The sequence below is a fragment of the Octopus bimaculoides genome, chromosome 3 (assembly GCF_046866305.1).
Source record: "Octopus bimaculoides isolate indiv1 chromosome 3, ASM4686630v1, whole genome shotgun sequence".
NCBI lineage: Eukaryota > Metazoa > Mollusca > Cephalopoda > Octopoda > Octopodidae > Octopus > Octopus bimaculoides.
This window is the reverse complement of record NC_142930.1, coordinates 131,510,559-131,526,583: the sequence shown is the minus strand read 5'-3', so window position 1 is coordinate 131,526,583 and position 16,025 is coordinate 131,510,559. Positions and strand designations below refer to the sequence as shown.

The following is a 16,025-nucleotide window of genomic DNA, read 5'->3' as shown; positions in this document are numbered from 1 at the left end:
ATTTCATGAGTAAAGGTTTTTGAACAAAATAGTCTCTATCTAACATGGATGTATTTTAGATACAAGCATACAAATATGGTTGTAGTAGGTAAATCGAATAAGTAAATTCTTTACTGTAGCAAGAAGAAAAAAGAGGGTAGAGGAATTTGAGGAGCATTAATAATTATAGCAGTAAGTTCTAATACAGGTTATGATCCATCTAGATGACATTGGTAATGAGAAATAAAATAAGATAAATGGCACTCTTTGAGATATAGAATACTTACATGGTTCTTCAATAGCTGGAGACATGCTGTTGTCTTTAGGAGTCATGAAAATAAACAAAAGATATAAGTTATTTAAAATCTGAGCAAAAAATATTTCCATATATATTTACACAGAAACGAGCTTTGAAATTATCTCTAGCTTTACAGCAACTTGAAATTTTTCAATTATACTAGCATGCACAAGAATCTTTTAAGCACATTCTGATAAACCCCTTCCTATATTTGAAAAAGTGTGCCTTTTCCATACAGTCAAAACATTCTGTATAAAATAACTTAAAGGATAAAATAGATCAATAAGAGGTAATTTTAACATTTTCACAGATACTGAAAACATTTTAGTAAAATGCTGGCAATATTTTTTGTTGCTTCTTGCAAACATCAGCAGAATATAATTGGTGAACATCTTTATAAAACCCTTCATAGGAAATTTAATAAAATTTAGGTTGTAATATCTAATATTCTGTTACTTTCATCTTCTTCATATTTAACAATAAACTAGTTACAGCTGTGAATATTCACCCACAAAAACATAAAACCATATATGCTTCTTGAACCAGTCTTATTCTAACCAAGCTACACATCATATAAATGGTTACTACTGCTCCCAATATAATTTGTTAACAGTAATTGTAATAAAGTTTACTGTTAACACTTTATTCTGCATTGTCTCAATTTTCCTAGGACATTATGAAAAGGTACCAGATTATCTGGAAGTGCTCAGTCTCAGAACACAGTCCACCAAACATCTTAGTCTTCTTTGCTACTTACTACAGTTACCAGTTATCAAGGAAAATATATAGCTTAGTTATGTCTCCTTAACCTGTACATACATTCTATGGTCAGTTGTAGGCGAAATAAATTTCCAAGCAGAAATAAAAGCTAAAAAAGACATGGAAATTTGGTATTTATTTTCAGGTGGCTTGAAACTACTCCAGTGAATGATAATCTGATATTCATTTCTCAATTACCAATACAATAAGTCTATCATTTTCATTTACTCAACTGTCTCTTCATATGTCACCTTTATCTTGTTTTACAAGGAAATAACTGTCACTAATAGACTGAATTTGGACAATCTAGATCATTTATTCCTGTTCTTTATTTGGAAACAACAGCTTTGTTAAAATTCCATAATGTAAATAATAGCAGAAACTTTTGATTTGGTTGATCTCTAGTCACCATATGTGCATAATACTAAACTAGATTCAGACTATGAAAATTATTTCTAAACAAACAGTAGCAATATTCTTTTTTACTCTAGACACAAGGCTTGAAATATTGGGGGAGGGGCCAGTTGATTAAATCAACCCCACTACACAACTGGTACTTAATTTATCAACCCTGAAAAAATGAAAGGCAAAGTCGACCTCGGCGGAATTTGAACTCAGAACGTAATGGCAGACAAAATACTGCTAAGCATTTCACCTGGCGTATTAATGTTTCTGCCAGCTTGCTGCCTTACAGTAGCAATATTCTAAACCACCATGAATACACATAAACCAGTGGCATAGTGGATAAAAAACTGTATTTCTCTCAATTTACAAATAAAAGTTCCCAGTTCAAATGCAGTCTGGGGTTGTGATACACACAAGGCGAAAAAACAACACCACATGATGCACACATATCAAAGTAATATTGCAAATAGATACTCCAAAGATGAAGTGAATAGTTTAGAATATTAACATTTCCTTATAGCAACAAGTCATTTAAACATTTAACCCCTTAGCATTCAGGTCTACTCTGTCAAAAGTAATGCTTTTTTATTCACTTTGTTCTTTAAATAAATCATGCTTTATCTTGTGGCTTCCTGATTTCAATGATGTAATTTTGTAGTTATCTTATGGGGTAGGTGTGAGAGGCCAGATCTGGTCAGTTTGAACATAAAAATAAGCTGAATATTTGAGTAGACTGGTCTAAATGCTAAAGGTTTAAAGTGCACTAAGGCTTCAACATAATACCAACAATCTTTTGTGTACAAGCTGAATCTTGGCACTCCGTCGCTTACGACGTCGAGGGTTCCAGTTGATCCGATCAACGGAACAGCCTGCTCGTGAAATTAACGTGCAAGTGGCTGAGCACTCCACAGACACGTGTACCTTTAACATAGTTCTCGAGGATATTCAGCGTGACACAGTGTGACAAGGCTGGCCCTTTGAATTACAGGCACAACAGAAACAGGAAGCAAGAGTGAGAGAAAGTTGTGGTGAAAGAGTACAGCAGGGTTCGCCACCATCCCCTGCAGGAGCCTCGTGGAGCTTTAGGTGTTTTCGCTCAATAAACACTCACAACGCCCGGAATCGAAACCACGATCATATGACCGCGAGTCCGCTGCCCTAATCACTGGGCCATTGCACCTCCACTCACAAGGTGAATATACAAAATAGTACCATGACGCCATAAGATAGTCGTTTCAAATTGATTAATACAGTTCTACACACACAGCACTCAGAATATTATTCAAAAGACAAACATACATTCATCTGCTTTACATGATTTTCCAAGCTAGCATGGGTGAGATGAGAATATTAAGAAAGCCTGGTTTTACAACTGGGAAGCTAACCCTTAATGACTTTTTCAAGTAAGGGATTTCTTATTCCAAATCTTTAAAGGCACAAACCAAGCAGATAATCCATAAAAAGAAATAACACCACTGTCTGTAGCTGAGCAATTTTGGGCGAATGTCAACCTCACACACACACACACACACATATCATCATTGTCCTTTAATATCTACCAAGATGGGATGGGTTGGATGGTTCAACAGGATCCAACGAAACAGAGGATGGTGTCATGCTCCTATATCTGCTTTAGTGTGATTTCTATGGATAGATGCACTTCTTAATTCTTACCACTCTAAAGAGTGTACTGGATGCCTTTTTCAATAACACCAACAGTGAGGATGACATGTAATTAACAAGACTGTTAGGTGTTGAGAAGTTAGAGTACGATAGATGGGAGAGGGACAAATTTCTTGTAGTAGAGGAGATATATGGCTTCACTGCATTATTTAAGGGTGGATGGGAGAAATATATGCGTGTGTGTGTTAGCTTTTATGTCAAGTTATATATAAAAGCAATTTAACATTAAACTGCAGGATTATTCAATGTTTTTTTAGTATAGTACATGTTTAATCAATTATTACAAGGAAAATTTTAGAGGGAGGGAGGGAGGGAGAGAGAGAGAGAGAGAGAGAGAGAGAGAGAGAGAGAGAGTGTGTGTGTGAGTGAAAGACATGTATTGCAGACTTCTTTCTGTTTCTGTCTAAGAAATCCATTTTAAAAGCTTTGGCTGAAACATACAAGTACATGCATACATACACACACATGTACATACATATATCTATGTCTATATCATATGAAGCTAGTTACCAGTTCAAATATGCTTGGAGCATATTTGAACCTGTAAGAAAGCCAATCACTAAATTTCTTGCTGTAGTAAACACACCAAGTCAGTTTGAGAAATATTCTCCATGACAAAATACAGTGAATGACTTTCTTACAGGTTTCAGTATGTGCCAAGCATATTTGATCTGGTAACAAGTTTGAATTTATGCATATCACTGCTTAGTGCTTCTACTCCATAATATATCATATGAAGCTAAATGGTCAAAATATCTTATTAGTTCTCATTCACATTTGATGAGAAATCGCCAAGAAGAAAACACTTACCAATGCGGTCACATCTAGTAATTCCTGTCTGATTACCATTCAAAGAAAACTGTGAGGGTGTAGGTTCAGATATAACATGTTTCAGAAGATGTCTGACCTCGGGTGATTTAGGAGAACTCTTGGTTGGAGTGCTATTGCATTTCTTGAGTGGAGAAGTTGAGCTGTACTTAATTCTAATAATGGAATTATCATTGTCTTTCAATAAAAGCTGATTGCTTGGTTCATTATCTTTTGCAGTAGGAATGCAATCAAATGACAAGTCATTAGTTTTATTGTCCTCTTTTAAATAATGTGAAACAATAAACTCCTGGCCAGTTGTATTTAGGGCCTCACAGAAAATCTGAAATGCATCAGGGCCTCGTTTTGGAAGAAGGTCCAAAAAGTATTCAACTTTCTTGGAGTTAACATTGATAGCGTTCTGAAACAAAAATAAATTTTTTAAATCATCATAATTTAGTGTCTGCTTTCCATGCTGGCATGGGTTATATGGTTTGACTGGAATTGGTAAGCCACAGAGCTTCAAGCCCCAGTCTAATTTGGCATGCTTTCTATAGGTGGATGCCCTTCATAATGCAAACTGTTCCACGGATGTAATGGGTGATCTTTACATGCCACTGGCACAGTTGCTTTTCTGTACCACCAGCACAAGTGCCAGTTATGTGACACTGGCATCGACCTGACGAGTCTTCTCAAGCACAGCATAGCACCAAAGGTCTCAGACGAAGGCAAATTTGGTTAAGACAATCTACTTATGTACATTTAAGTATTTGGATTCACGTGGACTAGTTTCTGCATTGGCAAAATAAACCTTTTTGGCTTGCTGTCGCCTGTGTCATTGATTCTGTTATTATCATTTTTTAAATAGTTACATTGGACAATAATAGAATTAATGACACCTTCGCAAAAGACATTCGAGCGAGATTGTTGCCAGTGCCGATGGACTGGCTCCTGTGCAGGTGACACGTAATACACCATTTCGAGCGTGGCCTTTGCCAGTAAGACATCCAAGCGAGATCGTTGCCGTTGCCAGTAGCCGCCTGACTGGCCTGCGTGTTGGTGGCAGGCAAAAGCACCCACTACACTCCTGGAGTGGTTGGCGTTAGGAAGGGCATCCAGCTGTAGAAACTCTGCCGAATCAGATTGGAGCCTGGTGTCGCCTCCTGGTCCACCAGTCCTCAGTCAAATCGTCCAACCCATGGAAAGCGGACGTTAAACGATGATGATGATATATATATGAATATATATATATATATATATATATATATATATATATATATATAAATACAAAATGGAACAAGAATGCAAAATATCCAGACAGTTAGGTGACACAAAAAAGGGACAACAAAACATCCAGATAGACGATACAAGGAAACAAGGACGGGTCATTCAGAGTTTTCTTTTCTCAGTCGAGTTCCAGATTATCTTAGCAATTTCGGCTGGTTATACTCAAGATTGCTCCAATCTGGACAGCCCCAAGGAAAAACTAAGCTAAGAGCATTAGATTCCTTGGAAGAAAGCAGCGAATGTATACGAAAACAAGGACAGAAAAAAAAAAAAAAAACGGAGAATGTTACACAAATACAATAACAAGACATAACATCAGGTGTCTTTTGACTAAGGATGAATTAAATTAAGCTGGCGTATGTGGAATATATATATATATATATATATAAATGTCAGATTGTCCTCGATATGACTTTAAACTTATAGTGAAGCTCTGGTTCGGGAGTTCCAGGGTTTTCAGAAGTGTGTAACCACCCCTTTCTATTATTGTTCCCAGATCTACTCTGATCTGGAATAGTAGCTGCTGTCAGGGTCCCAACTGTGGATTAACCAGCATATGTGATGACAGATCATCCGACCGTAGGGATGTAGAAATACCCTTGGTTGGTATCAAGGTGTGCAGAAAAAGCACCAGAAGTGAGGGACTCCCTAGTCTTGTCACAGGATCCTTCTAGAAGAGGGCCACTCTGATGTAAAATCTGTGGTTTCACATGACAACCTCTGCTAACGTCAACAAGAAATTATAAAGTAACATAACTTACAATATATTCAGCATTTCTTTTTGTTACAACCCCTTTGGCTATCAAATGTGTTAAAAGTTCTTCCATCATTATATTTTCAACCAACTCCACTCTTTTCGCTATAAGCGTTTCCTTGTCTTTTTCATTCATCTGAAGTAGAATAAAAAGAGACAAGAAATAAAAACAGTTTAACAAACTCTTGAAGTGAGACAGAGGCTGTAGCTATTGAGGACATGCAAAGGCTTGAAAGAAATAAAGCTAGTATCTGGAGCCTACACCAGTGTCACATAACCAGCCTGCTCAAAAAGTACCTTTGAATTGTTGGGTGACATGCCATGCTTGAGGAGAACTATTGAGTCAAGTACACCAACATCAAAATCAAATATGCAAGACAAAAACTTTTATAAGGGGAGGAGGCATTGGAGGAGGTGATGAAGAAAAGGTTATAGTGAGACAGATACAGGTGTCTTGATGTAGAGGAAGTACAAGGTTACCTGGCCGGAAAGAGAAATATCAGGAATGAAGACAGAAACAGGTGTGCTACCGCAAAGAAAATATATTGTTGCCCTACCTGAGGGAAGTGCAAGAGAAGGAGAGAGAGTGGGAGACTGCAGAATTACCACAAGTGATGGCAAGACTAAGGCGTTGGATATGCCAAGCACTCTCATGGGCATCACCTGTCTCCTTGGTGAAGTGAATGCCAATGATAACAAGAAGTTCGCCATTAGTGACCCAGTCCCTCCAAACATTCAAATGCCATAGGTTGAAAGAGATAGTTCAGTGCCAGGTCCCAATATTTCAGGGTTTTGTTCCATTTGGGTACAGAAGCAGTGATGCTCCCATTTTCTGCAGCATCTAGGATGTGAGAGGGAGCAAAAGAGTCACAGTGTGGAATCCCAGATGAGGCACCTATCTCTTACCCAGGGCCAGTGGGGTAAGACTATTTGGTCTCTTCCCATCACTTCTGGATAATCCCACTGGCTCCAGAACTGAGGGGATATTAACCCGAGCCAGAGCTTGCTTAACAATTAAGTTTAGCATAGTATGATGAGTGAAGTGACCTGTGAAGGCTTGTGGGATCGAGGGGCCTACCACAGCAACATCTCAATTCCCTCCAGATGTCAGCTCCCACTCTAAGAGTGATGGAAATGCGGAGCTCATCAAGGCACAGAAGACCTTCAATGTTGGCCAAAGGCAGGTTATCAATCCAGAGAATTTTGCACTAGCAGGAAGTAGGCGACACCTTTGAAAATAAATCAGACTGATCAAGGAGAGAGCCAAAAGTGGCACCTGAAAGCAGATTATCCCATACTCTCTGCTTCCGTCTATCCTCAACTGTAACAGAAACTAACAAACCCAGCTCGCTCCACTGTAGCAGACATTCATCCATCTTGCTATCGGAATTTATTCAGAAAAATGTGGGGAGATGAGTTTCGAAAGATTCACAAGAGTCGGATGTGATTCTTCATAACTTTCAGAAAAATGGATATCTTTCAATGAAAGTTTCTACAAAAACCTTTAAGATTACGACTACATCGGAATTTAATTTGAAAGAACAAAAATGGCGAGCTCGCATACATCACAATATTTTCCAAAATTTCTAGTTTCATTCTGTAGACATGCATGTGATTAGGGGCATACCTCCACAAGTGTCACCTCCACCCAATTTTCTTTCCTCGTAACTTTCAGAAAAATGTTTTTTTTGAAATGAAATTTTCTACACTCACCCTTCGGAGTGAGTTGATTACAAATATATCGGAATTTGATGAGAGAATTGGTGGCCACGCATACAACTGACACAGGTCACATGTATATCTACAAAATGAAACAAGAAATTTCGAAAAATATTGACGCGTGCGCACCAATTTTTCTTTCCAGATTAAATTCCCATGTACTCGTAATCTACACACTCCCAAAGGTATTGATTAAACAATACCCATTTTCCTAAAAGTTATGATGCAATAGATTCAACTCGTGTCAATTTTCGAAACTACTCTCCTTACCACCAGAAATTATTTTTCACAACAAAGTTCGATCTGAAGCCGATTTGCAGAAATTTTCATTAAAAAATAATTATTTTTCTGAAAGTTAGGAGGAAACAAATCCATGGGATACACTTATGGGTACTACTAAAGCAGCGCGGACCCGAACGCGCTAGCTAGTCGTGAGTGGTCGATCCTAACCCTAACCCTAAACACGTATTCATTTGCACACGCGGGTTAGGGATAGGGTTAGGATTAGGAGCGACCACTCAAGACTAGTTAGCGCGGACGCGCGACTGCGCGTTCGGGTCCGCGCTGCTTTAGTAGTACCACACTTATGTAGGTGGTGACCGGTAATAAAGTCACAATTTTGGCTAGGGAAAAAGTCACAATTAATTTATTGAATCCGGACAAAAACCATCTAGGACAAAACCCCTGTGATTTTTTAACCTGTCACTTTTTAGCAGGATTCGTGTAGGTATGCTAATGTGAGTATTTCACATTGAATTCCGATATAATCAATCTACACTATGAAAGTTCGGGGAGGGGGACACAGACTTCTATAGATATGTCTCGCGTAATTAGGGTTTCTTTAAAGCACGTACTCCAAAGATTAAAATTGATAATTAATGCTAAAAAGTATAAAAGAATTTATTGAATGTACATTAAACAGCATCTATTCGTCAACACGGAAGACTGATACATAATTTGACAATATGTCCCCTTATAAACATACACCAATAAACATGCATTTAAATGGGCTTATTAGCCATTAAGTGTATAGTCATGAGTACCTGGTTGATATATGTTGATATATTGGTAGTTTATAAATATTATTCGTTATGTTTGAATAGCCCCTTTAAGAACATTAACTGCTTTTAGTATCGTGATTTAATTAATCGACCTTGATCAAGCAGACCTATGATCAAAAGTATTCCATCCGTGACGACCCAGTCTTTTTAGGGTTATGTGTAAACCTAACCCTAAGAGTACTTTATCCAATGCTTCATTTCTTTAATTAAAGCTGATGTGTTGTTTTGGTCGATTTGACTGCTATTTCTAGCGATCACCAGTCTTTCTAGTATGTGTCAAATATGTATATGAAAAGGTTGGCGATCTTTCGATTATTGGAAATATAAATCGTTGAAAGTTTTAAAAATTTAATAACATTTATAGTTTTTCAGCCCGCGAAGTAAAACAATTAGATTGTAACCTATTTCTCGATATTTAAAACGATTATTGTTGTTTAACTATTAGGTGTCTCAACAGAGAAGACTTATGATTTAAGATATTTCAACCGTGTCCATCCCCGCAAGTTTTAGGGGTATAGGGAAATTACATGATCTAATATGTCAATTCCTTATTTAAGATGGTAGGATATGATTTAAGGGGAATTTGGTTGCTAATTTTAGTGGATCGAAAAGCAGAGACTTTGTTGTTGTCTCTAATTTATGATTAAAAAAGAAAACACTCCGAAGTACACACGATCTGAAAATATGAAATGACATTAAGAAACAAATTATAAATATCAATGACGGACTGGAAAAATAATCGAAACAATAACAGTATTAAACATAGATAAATAACGCCACTCACGGTTTTGTTGAAGTTGGAAGTTATACGTACGTTGTTGTATTTCATTTAAGGACCATTGCGCAACAAGACAATCTGTAATAACAACATATATAATAATACTTCTATAACCTCTATAATATCAATAAATTTACTACTGTGAAAGAATTTCTATGACTGCCGTAATATCAATAAATCTACTATTGTTATAAAAAAATGAATTACATAAACTTTACCATTGTATTCTTCCGCCTGATATTTCGCGCGCTTTTCGTACCACTATTTAGATGACAAATAAAAAAGTAGGAACAACTGTTGCTCAAAAAATAAGTTGTGAAGTTTTATTTTGTTGCAATTGATTGTAATATTTGTTGTTTTTATCGAATCATCTCGTATTTGATGATATAAAAGACACGTGAGTATATTAGATGCATCCTAATTTCTTTCGCACATATTTAATGATGAAATGTTCGTTTTATAGGGAAAAAAGAAGTGAGTCATATACCGCCCAATACGTAATCTCTGATCTGATTAATTAACTCTAATGCACGAATATAAAGTATGTTCTATTTCTCTTTTTTTGTTCGTTTATTTATTATTTTTTTCCCTTTTTGTACTTTGCAAAGACTTACGGCAGTTAAGGGATGGCTTAAAGAAAAACTTAGCGAACATCATTCTCAATGGCATAGACAAGTCTGAAAAGTGACGAGAAAGAGTTGATTAAAAAAAAATGCTTATCAAAACAAACAATGCCAGGAAATTTGAAGGAAGAAAAGGGAGATTTCAAAAAATCGGATCCGATGCGTGAAACCGAAAAGATTCCCTACTTTTTTTGTTGTTTTTTTACAGTCCTTACAGTGTCGGACAAAATACCGTGTAAACAATCGTAACTTCCTTTTGTACCTCCCTTTATTTATTTATTTTTTTATTATACAGGAACCCCCGTTTTCGGGTACGGGGATTACGAATCTGAAAAAAAATTGGCAAAAATCGGCATTTCAAAATTTCAATGCCCTACTTCCCCACTTTCTTCATTTTTCACTTTTTTCAGAAATTTGTTTTTTGTCAAATATGTGGAAAAATACAGAGATTATGAATCTGAAAAAAATTGTTAGAAAAGTTGTAAGAAATCGGCGAAAATCAAATACCACTTCGGAAAGGAGCTTGGTTTGGCCATAGCAATTTGTCTGTCAAAAAGTTAAAATAAAGTTTTCTTTATTGCACTGAAACCTGCGTTCTGAGTGAGATCTTCCGGCCCGCTTCATTTTGTAGATTTTGCTCAGTATAAGTTTTACAAGATGAGCAACGCATTTGTTTGGTTAGGAGCCCAAGTTCCTGGCAATAACTTTTTTATTTTAACTTTTTTTTAATACCTCTTTTTACCGCGGGAAATTTCTCTGAAATTTTATCGCCAAGAAACAAACCCGGCCAGTATGAGATTTTTGTCGAAACTCATCTCCAATCGACTTCTAGGCCATATGAAGCGTAAATGTAAAAAATTTTATGAAAAAATGTGTGAAAAAGAGTTTGTCTGAGAATTGGCTGTTATTTCTAGCATGTGGATAGACTGCCTGAAGGTTTATTTAATATGTACGGGAGCAGGTGGGTTAGGTCTCCGCCATGTACGCCCAATTTTGATTTCGAAGTATTTAAAAAGTTATTTGGAAATCATATAGAGAAACGAACAGAATCGGGCCGTCCGTATTTTAAAACCGAAAATAGAATTTAAAAAAAAAATTCCCAAAACTTTTTCCCTATGTCGCCCACTCATCACCACACTACTTAAAGAGTTTCACTTTTAGCGTAGCAGTCAACGCGTGCGCAATGGCGAAAAGGGTTTCAAAACTTCGTGTTTATGCCGTAGACTCTGAGGGGAGGGGTAATTTTTTTTTTTTAATTTTACGAAGACGAAGATTTTTGGAAATTTTTTCTCAGAATCATAATCTCCGTATTTTCCCACGTATTTGTCAAAAAAAAAAAAAAAAAAAAATTCTGAAAAAAGTGAAAAATGAAGAAGTTGGGAGAGTGGGTTAAATTGAAATTTTGAAATACTCTTTTACTTGTTTCAGTCATTTGACTGCGGCCATGCTGGAGCACCACCTTTAGTCGAGCAAATCGACCCCAGGACTTATTCTTTGTAAGCCTAGTACTTATTCTATCGATATCTTTTGCCGAACCGCTAAGTTACGGGGACGTAAACATACCACCATCGGTTATCAAGCGATGTTGGGGGGACAAACACACACACACACACACATATATATATATACATATATACGACAGGCTTCTTTCAGTTTCTGTCTACCAAATCCACTCACAAGGCTTTGGTCGGCCCGAGGCTATAGTAGAAGACAGTTGCCCAAGGTGCCACGCAGTGGGACTGAACCCGAAACCATGTGGTTGGTAAGCAAACTACTTACCACACAGCCACTCCTGCGCCTATTTTGCCGATTTTTGCCAATATTTATTTTAGATTCGTAATCTCCGTACCCGAAAACGGAGGTTTTCTGTAAAAAAAGTAATAAAAAATAAAGGGTGGGTGGGTACAAAAAGGAAGTTTTCCACTCCTTCAGGAATAATTATTAATTTTCTACGGATGTAGTCTTTCTCATTCGCAAAATGAGCCCCATTTAATTTTGCTCAGATTGCTTTCAAATTTAATGCAACTCTGAAATTTGATTACGGTCAACCAATTACTTCATCTCGCTGTATATCTGTCATGTACTTGTGTACATCATTGATATATAAGTGTACGTGTGTGTGTGTGAAAAGGGGCACCTATCTCAGCAATAGGTAGCACACATAAGTTGGAATTTTTCCGTTTTGATGGGAATTTTCCAGCCTTTTTTTTTTCACAGTGCCCTTGGAAATGGTGGGGGACATTCTTTTAGTAACAAAAAAAAAAACTTCGAAAAATGATGTTTTCTTCACACACACCGATTTTGGTTGATTTTGAGGGCACTAAGCACAATGATTTTTTTCCCAGCTCCTCCACCTTCGGACGGGGTTTTTTTTTCGATTTTGAGGGTATTACAAACTTTAAAACGATGGGAGAAACGTTTTCGTCAGAAAAAAAAAAAAAAAATTCAACCCCATTTTTATGAATTTCTTTCTTAACAATACACATGGTAATTTTTTGTTTTTGTTAAACCTTTTTCCATTACTCAGTTAAATGTTTATGGGGAGAAAATATTAAGCAAAGAAACAAGGAAGGTATCGGATGGTCGTGAGATGTGCTAAAAAAAACCCCAGATAAATCGCCCTTAACTTTTTCCATAGTGAAACCATATTCAATACCGTATTCATGAATGTTTCTCTCACCATGATACACAGAATCTTTTAAAAACCTTTTTCTATTACTCAAACGAAAAATAAATGAATCTAAAATTTTTCTTTTCAAACTTTTTCCATCACACTCAAGCAAAAATATAATCTATGAATTCCTTTCTCTTACTATTGCCGTTGAAAAACCAAAAAAAAAAAAAATTATTAAAATTCACCAGAAACGATGTGCTGAAGTGAAGAGACACAAGCTGAAATGCTGCTGGTGTGAAAGTAATAAGGTGGCGGGAAAATTTAAATTCCGGTGTAGCAAAAACAATTTCTATTCTGGCATATTGAAAATATTTTGATTTATATAGACTCACCATGTTAATCTATATTCATCATGTGAGTGTTTGGACATTTGTTGAGTTTGATTGAGTGATGCGTGGGAATTGGATCGAAAGTCCAATCACGCTGCGCGTAATATATTCTTAATTTTTTCCATAGATTGGTGCGACAAATTATTTACGAGTCAGAAGAATGAGAACTTTTCATCAAAGCGAGTTACGTGGACCCTATCGTTTTTCAGCGAAGAATTAATATAACGGAACCTATTTAAACAACGGCGACCTAAGCTGACTTATTCTCTTTATTACGATAATAAAAATATCTTACATAGATGGGACAATACAGGACACTACAAACATTTAAAAATTGTCATTTAGTGAGTCATTTTTCTTTTAGATTTTTTTAAGAAAATATACGTTAAAAATATATATTTAAAAATTTCTAAAAAACTTGGAATATTTCCAATGATTTACACTTAATTCCAGGGTACACCAGTCTACACCTTTGTGTTTTTATCAGGAAAGTTTAAGTAGAGCCACTCACTCCCAACTTCCTTCCTACTTCCTTCCATCTTTCCTCATATACTCTTCTAGACAGGTGTCTTCTCTCCAGCCCTATCTTGCTTTTCAGGTGGTACCTGAAATAGTATAGCATTCCAGGGCCGGAAATGAAGGTTCCTGTCTTCATACCTTGCATTCGAGTTCTCCATGCACACTCTTTCATAACCGTGACTGTACATAGAAAACAAGCCTCACCTTCCTTAGGTAGTCCGGTGGGCGGTGCATTCTTAATCACAGACTCAGCCGATAGCTGTACTCTTCCTAGGTGCGACAGCACGTGTTCAACGTAAATTGTCATCTCCGAAAGATGGGTGTACTGGACAAGAGCGTGCAGGATAGTTTCCTTCTCCTGCCCGCATCTTGAACATTCGGGTGGCACTGAAATCCCGTGCCTGGACAATTTCTCGTGGACAGGTAAAGCATTCCTGAAACACTGCCAATTCAGGGATCTTTGGTAATTATCCAAATACCCCGCCCTGAAAGTGTTCCGAAACAGGTTGGATAGCTGGTTCTCATCGAGCCCCAGTGTCTCTCCTAGCTCGTCGTCACTTTTAAACTCTACCAACCCTTTGTAAAATGCAGAGGTGGTAGCGACCTAAGCTGACTTATCCAAACAATGGAGGGACAACAGCTGCCAGAATTTATAATGTTTCTTGCTTTGATCCACTGAACCATTTTACGAAGAAATAAAGCCTCACTATTGTTTTACAGTTAATTTTCTTTTGTTACTTCCACGAATGAACACGAAACATATATTATATAATGATATACGTGTTTCTTTAGTAAAAACCAAGGGAGACTTTAGACACCTGTAAAACCGGTTCCAGTATTAAATTCTAACCATTTCTGATTTGTACATCAAATCGAATATTATTTCATTTTCAGGAAGATTCTACTTTTCTAGGATGGTTCTTTGTTTCTCTATTCTTTCTTTCCTCTAAACATTCCCATCTTCCCTGTGATGACATAAGTAGTGGATACGTCAAAGAATTTAACTCAGTGATATCCTTAATTGGAATTCTCATGACAACTTCATTTGCCTTCCTGATTTCTGATCGTAGCTTTGCTCTGTCGCATGACTTCAATGATAGAAACTTTTTCCTTTCCTCATAGAAAATTACTTTCAGAATTCTGTCGTGGGGAGTAGTTCTGGGCTAATTTTTTCTGCTGACTCTTTAGTTGAAAGTATACTAATGCCTTTTACATATTGTAGATTCTCTTCCTCCATGTCCTAACGTTGTAAATTCTCTTCGTCTCTGGGTATTTCTTCTGGACTAATAATCCCTTGCAATTCCTTTCTCACTTCCATTATTATCTTCTCCTGTTCCATCTTTAACCACATTTTGGTCTTAATTTGTCTAATCTGATTTTCCAATCTTTGTTAACTTACAACCCTCAGCTCTTCATATGAATAATATTTTTTTCCAGAGCGCCAATAACCTTTTCCTTTAGCTTCTTTTCTCTGGTCCACTTCTAATATAACATTCAAAGAACAATTCGTTGTTCTCTTTTGTCCATTTTAAACTCCATCACTAATGAGGTTCAGTAGTAGCTTGAAATACGACCGGGTCTGCGCTGTTGTTTCGCAGGACACCTGTCGGATGCAACACCTTCGCTAAAAGCCTTAGTCTTATAACACTGTTGTTCCACTGGACACCTGTCGGACGCGACACTTTCGCTCAAAGTTCTAGTCTTATAGGGGGTTCCTATAAGGTTGTTATCCACCCCTGATTGGAACTCTCCCGTATGACATGTACGCATGCTCAGTGACTTGCTTTAACTTCCGCAAACTAACGACTCACATACTGTACTGACCGGTTAATATGTCTCCGAAGAAATCACGCAAATACTGCTGTATATGCAGCCACTATAGAGGGAAGAATGTAGACGGCAAAGTTATTTCACTACATAGATATCCTGCAAACGTAGCTATTCGACGTATTTGGCTTCAGAGATCGAGACTTGTGAGGAAAGATTTTGTTTACACTGCAAATAGCCAAATGTGTTCCCAGCATTTCGTCAATTTTAATGGACCATCGAAAGATCACCTCTTGCCATCCGTTTTTCCAAACAAAGTATTTAAAATATCAGTAAGTGCATGATCATATACGCAGTTAGTAGATGAGTGAAATGTCTCTTTGATTTATCTCCTCATTAACAGATTAGAATATGTTAAAATTCAAGAGGGAAACAAATTCGAGTGGTGTACGTTGGGCTAAACACGAATGTTTGATCTAACAATTGTTGTGTTGATGTACAGGTATTTTCAATAAAGAATTTTGCATTCAAATAATAAATACATTGAAATTGTTGTTAATGTTCTGAATAAATGTGGGAATTT

At 36.8% G+C, this 16,025-nt stretch overlaps 1 protein-coding gene across 8 annotated transcripts in view; it reads right to left on the bottom strand.

Moving 5' to 3' along the window:
* The window catches only part of LOC106878642 (caspase-2), a 31,453-nt gene extending 16,059 nt beyond the window's left edge, over positions 1-15,394 (bottom strand). The window contains exons 1-5 of one of the 8 annotated variants that reach the window (XM_089349639.1): positions 13,880-15,394; positions 9,537-9,608; positions 5,980-6,108; positions 3,935-4,352; positions 267-299 (exon numbers count right to left, since the gene is read on the bottom strand). In XM_089349639.1, the coding sequence (XP_089205765.1) occupies positions 267-299; positions 3,935-4,352; positions 5,980-6,108; positions 9,537-9,581 (625 nt within the window). In that variant the 5' untranslated portion in view covers positions 9,582-9,608; positions 13,880-15,394. Of the gene's footprint in view, positions 1-266; positions 300-3,934; positions 4,353-5,979; positions 6,109-7,685; positions 7,754-9,536; positions 9,713-9,748; positions 11,314-13,879 lie in introns of those variants that run through there. The other 7 variants (XM_089349640.1, XM_014927956.3, XM_089349638.1 and 4 more) reach the window with 7 other exon arrangements.
* Between the last annotated feature and the right edge of the window lie 631 nt (positions 15,395-16,025).